The sequence below is a fragment of the Scatophagus argus genome, chromosome 15, assembly GCF_020382885.2.
Source record: "Scatophagus argus isolate fScaArg1 chromosome 15, fScaArg1.pri, whole genome shotgun sequence".
NCBI lineage: Eukaryota > Metazoa > Chordata > Actinopteri > Scatophagidae > Scatophagus > Scatophagus argus.
Genome location: NC_058507.1, coordinates 8,727,650 through 8,739,089, shown reverse-complemented (window position 1 = coordinate 8,739,089; position 11,440 = coordinate 8,727,650). Strand labels below are relative to the sequence as shown.

At 41.0% G+C, this 11,440-nt stretch overlaps 1 protein-coding gene across 2 annotated transcripts; it reads left to right on the top strand.

The window, feature by feature from the left end:
• The first annotated feature begins 1 nt into the window (after nt 1).
• On the top strand, nt 2-9,267 carry LOC124072073 (otolith matrix protein). Of its 2 annotated transcripts, XM_046413220.1 has the most exons (10): nt 2-124; nt 1,738-1,954; nt 2,121-2,257; nt 2,614-2,716; nt 2,940-3,125; nt 4,423-4,597; nt 5,149-5,216; nt 6,488-6,672; nt 6,979-7,150; nt 7,276-9,267. In XM_046413220.1, the coding sequence occupies exons 2-10, from the start codon at nt 1,864-1,866 to the stop codon at nt 7,284-7,286; spliced, it is 1,128 nt and encodes a 375-aa protein (XP_046269176.1). In that variant the 5' UTR covers nt 2-124; nt 1,738-1,863; the 3' UTR covers nt 7,287-9,267. The 2 variants fall into 2 exon arrangements, with proteins under 2 accessions (XP_046269176.1, XP_046269178.1); XM_046413222.1 differs by lacking the exons at nt 2-124; nt 1,738-1,954 and having other exon boundaries at nt 2,240-2,257; nt 2,940-3,231.
• The last annotated feature ends 2,173 nt before the right edge of the window (nt 9,268-11,440 follow it).

The window sequence follows — 11,440 nt, the reverse complement described above, 5'->3', positions numbered from 1 at the left end:
CATTGTGGGGCAGAGGAGTCCTCCAACAGGTTGTAGGCTAAAATAACCATAACGTCAGCGCTATATTAATTCAGTGGGAATAACATAAATCATTTTTGTGTGACAATTTATCGAGAACGAAATGGTGAGTTTAAAGGCTTCAAGGGAGTATTTTCTGCTCGCTAACAGCTACAGTGTTAAGTACTGGCACCTTAATTTTGCGTTTTCCATATTTTGTAAATGTAAACCAAAATTAGAGGTATTTATCACAGAATGACTACTCTGAATAACTTAGATGTATGCAATTAAAAAAGGTAAGTAAAGTACAAGTAACATAACATTGTACATAAGTGCACTGTCTACCTCACCCACTTGCACTATACTCCACCCTGCACCTTACTTTTGAACTACCTCCAGAAAAATATTTTTTTCACTTATTTTATTTTGTGTTACCTTACTCTATTTTATTTTTATTTTTATTTTTTATTTTATTCTTCAATTACATGTTACTGTTATGTTCTATGTATGCACCAATCACCAAGACAAATTCCTAGTAATGTGAAACCTCTTCACTTACATGGCAATAAAGTCTTTCTGATTCTGATTCTGATTCTGATTGAACTAATGTGCTTCTTGGCTTTGCACCATAGCTGATGCAAAAGACAGCACTGAAAACTACTAAAAGAGTGAAGTCAAATATTTGATTGTGGGAAATTCTGTGTAAAGATTCAAAATTTTACGTATTACACAATTTCCATATTTCTTCATCTGTATTTTAACACGATTGTGTAATAAGGATTTGAATAGCACTGTAAGGACAGAAGATGTCACTAACCAATTTATATGTATCTCATTCAGCAGCCCAGATATAGACTTAGAGGAGGAGTTGCGTCGGAGCACAAGAAGTGCTGTTCATTTCAAGGAGAGCAAACTTCCAACAAACAGACCAACATTTCAACACTACTGTGCATTCATTAGAGTCAGTGACCCTCTGTGCTTCCTTGTCCTGTCACCTGTGCATGCAGAGGATCAGATACCCCATCCTCGCCCCAATAAAGAGCTCATGAAGTCCGCATGGAAAATAAAATGACCTTTCACCTCCCTGAGCGATCATGCAGATGTGACATAACATAACACTGCAAACACAAAGTGGTCCAGAAGATAAATCCATTAACTTGTCTGTTCTGCAAACTCTACCTGTTTAGATTTATGCAGTTATTAGTTGGCTCAGAAAAATGTCACTGAGTGTGTTTGTGCTTTTGTGTATGTGCAAAGAGAGAGAGAAAAGGGAGAATGGTATCAAATAGCTGATATGTTTTCCCTCCACTGGGTCCTGTGGCCGTGAACAATAGCCAGTGCTGTTTGTTCTTGCTTGCTTGGAGCTTTAGTGTCCAGTGAGTTGGAGCAAGACCCAGCCAGTATCTGTTCTCCACGAACACAGCTCCAGCACAGAGCCACATTGTCCACAGCTTTTTTAATTAAAGACCCCGGGTCAACGCTCCGTGCCAGGTGACCTGAACTGCTCAGGGCCTACGTGTGTCCGCCACTATCCTCTCCACTGGGGATAAGTCTCAGTGGATAATTTGAGGTGGAAATGCTATACTGCTATCAGGAGATGGAGGAAGGATTATCTGCTGAGCACTTTGACTTAAGAGGCGGGGAGAGAGGAATAATGTAATGTTTTCTTCTTTCTACGTACAGCTTACCTGCCTCATTCGCCCACCTTTTACCCTCTCTTTCCCCCTCTTTCTGTCTCAGGACCAGGTTATACGAGAGGAAGGGAGAAGCTGAGTGAGGTTTTTTTTTTCTCTGTGAAATCCACCTGCACCTCATCTATCTGGTATTAGAGAGATTCTCCCAAGCAGGTTTCCCAACAGAGCCAACATGGAGCGTCCAGAGAGAAGGTTTCCTGTAGCTTTCCTGCTCTTTCTGCCTCTTCTGCCTGTCAGCTGTATCTCCAACCCAAAAACTACAGGTACAGACAACTTCAATTTAAGACTATTTCTCAACTTAGGTGCATGTTTATATTAATGCTTAAAATAAAATAGAATGAAGAGTTTTGGATGTAGCTTAACATTTGTTGGCACAGTGCATGCGTTTTTTCCACAGAATAATTTTCATTTCTTTGTAACTTTGTTCAGTCTCCTGGTGTGTATTGTCTGACGCTGAAGAGCAGAAGTGTCTGGATTTGGCCGGGAATGCTACAGCTTTGAATATTAGAGGGACTTTGCTATGTGTCCGTGGCCTGAACTCCAGAGACTGCATGGACAAAATTAAGGTACAGTGCTGCAGAATCATCCCTGCAGAAACAGGGATGATTACATAGTATGACTATTTTCAGTTTCATCAATCACTCATATTCATCAGACAGTTAGGGTTTGATGGTTGGATATAATAGACCAAAATGTTACACGTGATCTTTTACACCATCTCAATATGTCCACATCGTCATAAACTGGCCATGTTTTATGTTTTAAGAAATTTGGGATATTTTCAGCTCCATGAAACAAACAAGCTTGTGCTGTGCATCCTCAGTATCTGTTGCCAGTTCAGACAATTTGGAATAACTGGGCATCTATATGTCATTTGACAATGAGAAAATAAATGTGTTTTTTTTTTTTTTTTTTTTGTCAGAATGGGACAGCAGATGCAGCCTCCATGTCTGCAGACGACATCTATGCTGCTGGCCTCTGCCACGGCCTAGAGCTGGCTGCAGGAGAATCTCACAATGGAGTGGGTAAGTCACAGGTTTGAGCTTTGGAGCAGGGTATACAGGAAGGCACCGAAGCATCAGCAGCTTAGCTAATGTAAGTCGCTGAAGATAAGCCACATATAGAATGCGTAAACACATTGTTCTTTGTGTCTTATACCTTTATTAATCATTTTCATGTTGTTTTTTGCATGCTCCTGTGATCTGAAAAATTATTCCCACTTGCTTTCTCCCCAAACCTTCCCTCCAGATGGTATTAGCTACTACGTGGTGGCGATGGCCCGTCGCTCCTCCTCTGACCTGTCCCTGCTGGAGATGCATGAACGCAGCTCCTGTCACCCTGGCATACGCACCACAGTGGGGTGGACTGTTCCTATTGGCTACCTGGTCAACACCTCCCAGATCAGTGTGGGAGAGCAGTGCAACTTCCCCAAAGGTGAGCCAGAGCAGGTCTGTGTGTGTGTGTTTCTGTGTGGATGTGTGGAAGCTGGAGAAGAAGCAGTGGTGTGGAATGAAGAGTGAAGGGATAAAAAGGACTAGAGGTAAGAGGAGAGGAGTCAGCTAGAGAACAGTGCATCTGTCTCCATCAGTATGAGGTTGGTGTGTGTGTGTGTGTGTAGGCGTAACTACTTTCTGAGACACATTTCAGACTAAAGACCAGTTAATTGCAGACAGCTGGTGAACCTGGGAACAAAAGCAGTAGAGAGGGAAAGTCCCTCCTCTTCCTGTGTGAAATGTATGGTGGTTATAAAGCTGGAGACAATTTATTTTTAAAATCCTCTTTGAATTGTGTTTAAAAGATAATTTTACAGGGTAAGAAAGTTGCAGTGATGGTGAAGAACCTCATTGCTCAGTGAAAAGCAACATGGCTGTTAGGTTGGCACAGAAAAAAGTATTAAAAGGGGTGAAAATCACTACAAGTCTGGCCATGTGGACAGCTGCAGCTTTGTGAAAGGAGTGTTTGTCTGCTTTGTTTGCTCCATTGTTCAGAAGCACATAAATTGCATTGTTCACATTGTTCCTTCAATATGATAAACATGGGAGCTGTACTTTATTTTGAGTCAGTCTCACTTTCACCACTCAAAGGTAAATATTCACTTCAGCATCAAATCTAAGAGTAAAAACAGAAAAATAAAACTGCCACAGGGCATATGATAGCAGAGGGACGTATTGAGAGATGAACTACCTTGGGTTTCACTGAATTTGTTCCCAATGAGAAACGAAATTACCACTGAAGATACAGAAGTGCATACTTCACTGACAGATGAGCTTAATTATTACAACTAATGATCACTTAAATTATTAATTAATCTGCCAGTTATTTTTGTCAATTTCTCAGTTGGTCTGTAAAATGTTAGAAATAAGTGAAAAATTGCCATTGCCTAATTTCTTAATGCCAAGGTGCTTTACTCAAATTGCTTTTTTTGGTCCCTCCAACAATCCAGTCCCTAAACGTATTCGGTTTAATGTCACATAAAACAAAGAAAATCAAAGCAATCAGTTATCAAAATAGCTCCAGATTAATTCCGTGTTAACTAATTAATCAATTCAAAGTGTTTCAGCTACACTACACTTGTCTTGAATGGACTTAATATCATTTTGTATAATTTTAGTGGAGTGCCTGATAAGTTAGAAATGGCAAATTGGAGGACGGACTTTTAAATTAAACATTAATTATCTTCCTTCAGCTTTTCTTATTATTCCTCTAATTCATTCTTTGTCTTTTTCATCAGCCGTTGGCAACTTCTTTGGTTACAGCTGTGTGCCTGGCGTTAAGGATCCACAGCACGACCCCAGAGGCAACAACCCTAAGAACCTGTGCGAAGCCTGCATAGGAGACGAGAACGACCGGCATATCTGTGCCAACAACCATCGAGAGAGGCACTATGGAGAGGCAGGGGCGCTGAGGTAATAACATGGGAAATAATATACTAATGACACCCACAAGTGGTGCAGTTATTGCAACCTCTGCCTCTGTGTCTCATCTACTTTAAATCTATTTCAGCCTTCTGTCTCCATAAAGGAAAAAAATACTGAGTAATTAGCGCTGCTTGCTCTTAAAAAATGAATACAGTGATGATAGTAATAATACAAACAGATCAAAATAATAGGATGAATCCCCATGCACTGCAATTTCTTTTTAATGTCAGTTTCACTCATTGCCTGCATGTTATAATTATAGATAATGACCTCCTTCACATATATATTACTGTGTTATAGTGCAGTTGTGCTCAGTAAAATGGCCTAAAATGGCCTCTGGCAAATTAGTGTGTTGGGGATGGGCTTTCAGTCCTTGAAATGCAATAATAGACAGCAGATAGAGTTTAGTTGTGGTCTCCAGAGTCTGGCTGTTACAGTAACACATTCCCAAGTGCACTGATTTCCACTTTATTCATGATTTGGTCCATGTATTCATTAAATGTGTTGGATAATTTGTGAGCTCTGTGTTTTTATTTCAGGTGTGTGGCAGAGAACCTCGGCGATGTCGCCTTTGTCAAACACACAACGATCTTCGACAATTTGGATGGTCAGTGTCATTATGCTTTTTATAGACTACACCACTGGTTATATCAGGACATAATGTATTAATTTAAATAATTTATGATTAAGTTACCTTGGGGCCAGCAGGGAGTGCTAGTCCCCATCGGGTCACAGGATGTCAGTGTTTCACAATGTTTCTCAAGGTGTTTCACCATGTGTGAAACACAATGAACAGATTACACACAGATTAAATGGTATTTGATGTGTGTGTGTACTTTTGTGAGATCAAGATAGACAAACAGAAAGAGAGATAAAAATAAGATTGAAAGAGAACATAAGTGAGAATGTGAAAGAAACAGATATATCATATAGACAGGAAGGGACAGGCAGTGTTTCAGACATTTTTGTCCAGCCAAGAAATGCCCTAATTCTCTGTTTGCTGCATCTGCTCCTCTGCTTTGGGCAACATCTAAAATTAATGGTGATCATTATCGCAGTCACGCTACACAGACTCTGCTGGTAGTGCCGAGAAGGAGCAGTTTGACACCGGCTTCACAAACACTGTAGCTGTTTAACGAAGCATGCTTTCTCATATGGTTCAGAAATGTCCGCAGTCACACCAATTAACGGAGGTCACGAAAACACAGAAGGTCTGTGCTGCACTCTGGGGAGGAAGAGAGTAGTTTCAAGGTGGTCCATCTTTGCCCTTTAATTATATATTTGTCTAAATAGGGTTTTGTCTGCTTTTTTGAATTCATAAAGTAGGCGGCCAACCACAGCTCTCAAAATTTAAATATCAAATATTCAGATTAATATTGCGGTGACATTAGCCACCATAAACGGATGGGTCACAGGTTACTTAGTCTGGGCATAATAAAACAAGTAATGCTGTAATGACGATGAGCTTGGCCAACATGAAAACACTATTTAATGCAACTATTTAACTAACTCCAACTATTTAATGCAACATCCCCAAACCAAATAAAGAGCAGGACAGAGCTGCTAATATTATAGTATATAGTGTCTTGGTTCTGAGATGTTTTCGTTGCAACTATAGGGTTATAGTTACAATGAAAACCTCTCAGAAATAATGTAGTTAGCTAACAACATGCCCCTGGCCTTTGGAGGTTAGCTTACTACTGTAGCTAGTAAGCTAGTCAGCGAGGCATGCTAACATTTGCAGCTTACGTTTGAACAAATTAGCATGCCGTGCCATCAATTTATTTATTTCTTGCACCTTCACTCTTGTATTTTTGGTTTTGGAAATACAGTGCTCTTGTGCTCATTGCTTGACACCTCCTTCACTCTCGTGTCCAGGTAAAAACCAGGAGTCCTGGGCCCTGGATCTGGAGGTAGAGGACCTGAAGTTGCTGTGCCCAGATGGAACCGAGGCCGGTCTGGATGAGTATGATCGATGTCACCTGGCAGCCGTCCCCACTAACGCTGTGGTGGTGCGCACAGAGAACAAGTGTCGTGTGTGGAAGTACCTGGAACGTGTACAGGTGGGTATGAAATTACATCAGCTGTGTGTGTGTGTGCGTGTTTTCTCTAGGTATGCGTGCTGTTGTCTGTAACGTATCTCTGTGGAGTCTGTGTTATCGATCAGTGTGTCTCAGAACGCCGGTTTCTGCTAAACTGCCATCCTTCTTCCTTTCTCTGTGTGCGTGAGATGACTGATACGTCCAGTGCCGATCCCCTGACTACACACACACAAATCCAAACAAACACACATGCACGCAGAGCACGCCAACGCACATCCAGCAGGCCCTCATGTTTAAGTCCTGTCACACACTTTCCCTCTCTTGCAGAGTGTGTTTGGCAACGCCACCGGGGGCTTCAGACTGTTCAGCTCAACAGGCTATGGTGCATCCGATCTGCTCTTCAGTGACGCCACCCACCACCTGCAGAGGGTTCTGGGTAGCTACACCTCTTGGCTGGGCCCCTCTTACACCACCATGCTGCAAGCCTTCGAGTGTGAGGGTGAGTGTATGTGTGTCTGTGTTTCTGTGTGTGTGTGCATTTTTTGCTGGAGGAATGTGTTCTCCATTGTATGTGTGTGTGTATCCGCTGCAGCTGTTCTCATTATTGTTCTTTTCCTCCAACAGGCTTCTGCTGATGGAACAGGAGGAAGACATCCAGCGCATCAACTTCCACCCCATCCCTCTGTCTCCGTCCTCCTGTTCTGCCTTCCCTCCCTACCATCTGTGTCCCTCTGCTCCTCCGTCTCACCATTTCTCATCCTTCTCGCTTTGTTTTTTTGTATGTTATGTTTTCTCCCTGCGTTCCAACTTCTTTATTATTATGCCCTCATCCTCGTCCAACCCAGTTCTTCCTCTAGTGTGCTGGCTGACAGGGTAGGACATCGCTAAGAGGGGTTAATCAGCTCAGACAAAAACTTCAAAAAGTAATTGAAATTGAACTTATTTTTAAAAAGGACACTGGGAAAAGAATTGGATAGAAAAAAACTCAATAAAATAACAAAGAAGTGCGTGTTAATGAGTGTTGTAGTTGTTATATTTTTCACAGATTATGGCTATTTTTACAGCCTTATAAAATGAGGGTTTTGGAAAAGACTTTAGTGGAATTACACCATAAACATGAAACACATCATCCAATATTGATTTATACGAACAACAACAAAAACAGAGTTCTGTTAAATGTTCCTACCCTGCATGCTTGTTGGGAGATTTTGCCCCTGTTGCATTAGTGTAAGCTTTAACACCAACCATACTCTCCACTCCCTCCTCCCACAGGGTCTGTCTCTGGCACTGAACAACTGGGTGCTATTAACTTTGAGCTTAGAAAGTCTCAGTTACTGTATCTGTGTGTGTGTGTGTGTGTGTGTGTGTGTACACTTTTTCCCACAGCCATTAATGCCCTAATTGGAAGTCTGGCGAATTATACTGTTTGTGTGTGACAGAGAGAGAGAGAGAAAGTGTGTGTGGTGTGTATGTGTGTGTGTGTAGGTTTATGTGCCTATGAGTTAGTGTGTTGATAGGATTGCTGCTTTCCCATGGCTTGTATAGCTCACGACTTTGGATCACTGCTTTCTCACGTCTGGTATTGTGGACCGGACTATGCCAGCTCTCAGTGTATTGTTACACTATACAGTTAGGAGAAACTGGATTAGGGCTTCTCTCCAATGGCCCCCCCTTTTTTCAAAAGCTTTGATCATTTTCTCATCTGCGACAACATTTGCAGCATCCAAAAAAAAAAATCCCCAAATGTGCTCTCCAAAACCTGCTTTGTCTGTCCCGCTTTGACACATAAAGGAGTATGTGGACTTTTTTCAGCAATTTATCATTTATTCTTTAATAGTAAGACGTTGATAATGATAGAAGGTAAGCGTTGCTAACGGAAAGCTGTTCGAGAAGGGTGTAACAAGCAAAAAGGTCAGTGCAATGTGTAATATTACCAGACAGTCATCATCAAGAAAAGTATTACCAAATAAATGTGCTATGAAAAAATGGTGATTTTCAGAAAATCCATAAGTTCATTTATTTTTCTGGCGTCTTTAAAGATGTGTAATTAAAGTGTCACCGTCAAATCACCAGCCTTACTTGACCTATTGAATCATGTACTGTAAAATGTATAACAGACTGTATTTCTGGGCTTTACTTGTCTTGTCATCTCCACCTTTATCATTTCATTCGTCTTCTGCATCACAGAGCTCAGCAAAAGAACTGATAACCCGGATGAAGTTCTCCTCTTCAAACTGCAGCTTTTGACCTCATCATACCGGAAGAAATCTGACGAGTTAGAACTAGTACAACAGATACAAATACGGGAATGCATTAATTGCTTGCTTGATTGCTGATTTTTGCAGGGCCTTTCAGACAAAAATCTTTCAACTCCCTAAAGTGGGATTATGTGAGATGAAAGACACCACAATTCGTGAGAGAAACAATGTTTTCACCCCATTTTTTAAGGTAGAAGGAATATCTATTGTACTAACTCAACTCTGGTTTTTGTACCATTGGTGCTGTTCGTTTCTACTGTTGTCTGACGGTCTTCAAAGAGGCTCGATGTAAATACTGCTCCTGAATGTGTAGTGCTCCTTTTTTTTCAACCAATTAAATGAATGATGATAAAGAAAATAATCCTCCCTAGTCCTTCCTAACTGACTTCTAATTATCCCGAAACAGCTAACATGATATCTGTGTGGAAATGAATTGTGCTTGATATCATCTGTCTTGCTCCGTCTCACACTCCCATCACTCGGCCTCAGTTCTTCTGCCTCTTGCACACACTTTCAGTCAGAAACAGGCTGTTTGCTCCCTCTCGGCCGTTTGGGAGAGGGAAGGAACGAAGAGGAGAGGAATTAGGACGTAGAGACGTGGGGGAAAAAAGGCAGCTCCCATCCGCACACAAAGACCTGAAAACAGAGACTCAGGTGCTCACTCATGCGAAGAGAAGTACCTCCCAGGTAGAAAGGTGAATCAGGGACAACCCGTCATCGTAGGTGGTCCCCATGTACAGACAGACCTCTACTCAGAATGGATCCCAGTGCCCCCTCCCTCCTCTTCTGGCTTTGCATTTACAGTGTTAATCCTTTAAAAGTCTGTGTCTGTGATGGAGGAGTACCATTTAGCAGCTGGGAGATACTGCAGAGTGAACTGCATTGCAGCAGAGTGCTGCAATCGCTCTCAGTCCTCAGCTCTCTTTCCTTGACCATTTTGCTGTAACGCACAAATAAAAACAACTAACGAGACCTTGAAGTATGGGTGTGAAAGAGAGGAAAGTGTGTCAGTGCCAAAGGGGGAAAGTAGCTGGTAATTTAATCATATTATTTTTGCACTTACATACATACAAACAGCATAACAACATAAAAATGATTAAGAAAGATTGACAGTAACATTGGCCACATTGACAGTAATGGACTAGTAAAACGAACATGAACTGGTAAAAAGAGTATAATGTGACATTTCCTTTTAAAGTAGGAGAAGCAGAAAATACTACACTTTATCTATACTAAATATAGATAAAGTATATGCACATCAGATCTGCTCTTAAGTACAGCACTTAAGTGCACAGCATGTGACCAGCAGACAATAAATGAATTAAAATTGAAAGATCTACTCTACTGTAATTTACTTACTATTAGGTACTCACATCTATAACATATATTTTGGTGCTCATATATTTTGTATGAAAAATCTACAAAAGTTAGATATTTCATTTTGAAATGGAGCAGAAGCAGAAGTGAATTGGTAAAACTGGACTTGAGTGTTTGAGTAAATGACTTTCATAGAGTAGAAGCTCACATGATGTCTCCTTTAACTACTTTAAGCATTGTTGGGTAGTTTAATCTATAATACATAACATTTTATAACATAGACACATATTTCATACACTATATAGACAAAAGTATTTGGACACATCACCATTACACTAACAGGGACTTTAAAGACATGGCATTTTAAATACACAGACAGCTTTGCAGCTACAACAGCTTCCACTCTTCTGGGAAGGCTTTCCACAAGTGGAAATGTTTGTCCATTCATTCAGCAGAGTGTGTTAGACCAAAAGGCCTGGCTTGCAATCTCTGTTCCATTTCATCCCAAAGGTGCTGGATGGGGCTCTATGCCGGCCAGTCAGGTTCTTCCACCCCAAACTCATCCAACCATATCTTTATGGATCTTGGTTTGCGCACTGGGGCATAATCATGCTGGACTGTAAAAGGGCCTTCCCCAAACTGTTTGAAGCACAGTGATGTTGTCCAAAATGTCTTGGTATGCTGAAGTATTAAGATTTCTCTTCACTGGAAGCAAGATGCCGAGCCCAACCCCTGAAAAACAGCCCCATAAAGAGGTATGTCTGGATACTAAAATGCTAATTTAGAATAACTGAGCAACTGATAACAATCTAGTAATATATTGGTATTATAACTTTGGATACCTTCAGGAAATGCTGACCCTGTAAAGTGTTAAATGCAGTGTTTTAGTTTTAGTATTTTGATAGCGTTTCAGCTGTACATTTACCTGAGTATCTGAATACTTTTTCTACCACTGATGAAATGTTATGCAGGCTACATCTTAATGCATCAGCAGTGGCTCAGTGATGGAATAGTGTGATATAACACAGCCACCGCACTCACTTTGCTCATTTCCTCTTCGTGCCTCCTGCCTGCAAGATTTTTATTTTTTTAACTTAAGTGAAGTATCTTAGTACTTCTTTCACTCCTTGAGAGTGCTAATTAAAGTGAGCGAGGATGCACGTTTACAGTGTGTGTGTGTGTGAAGCCGTGCAGGCGTGTCATCTTGCGTGTTT

What these genes read in the sequence shown, in the direction of transcription:
- LOC124072073 (XM_046413220.1), top strand. Translation starts at nt 1,864, where the DNA reads ATGGAGCGTCCAGAGAGAAGGTTTCCTGTAGCTTTCCTGCTCTTTCTG. An exon ending in ACTGCATGGACAAAATTAAG is followed by an intron (nt 2,258 to 2,613) that starts GTACAGTGCTGC and finishes TTTTTTTGTCAG; the next exon opens with AATGGGACAGCAGATGCAGC. An exon ending in AGAATCTCACAATGGAGTGG is followed by an intron (nt 2,717 to 2,939) that starts GTAAGTCACAGG and finishes CCTTCCCTCCAG; the next exon opens with ATGGTATTAGCTACTACGTG.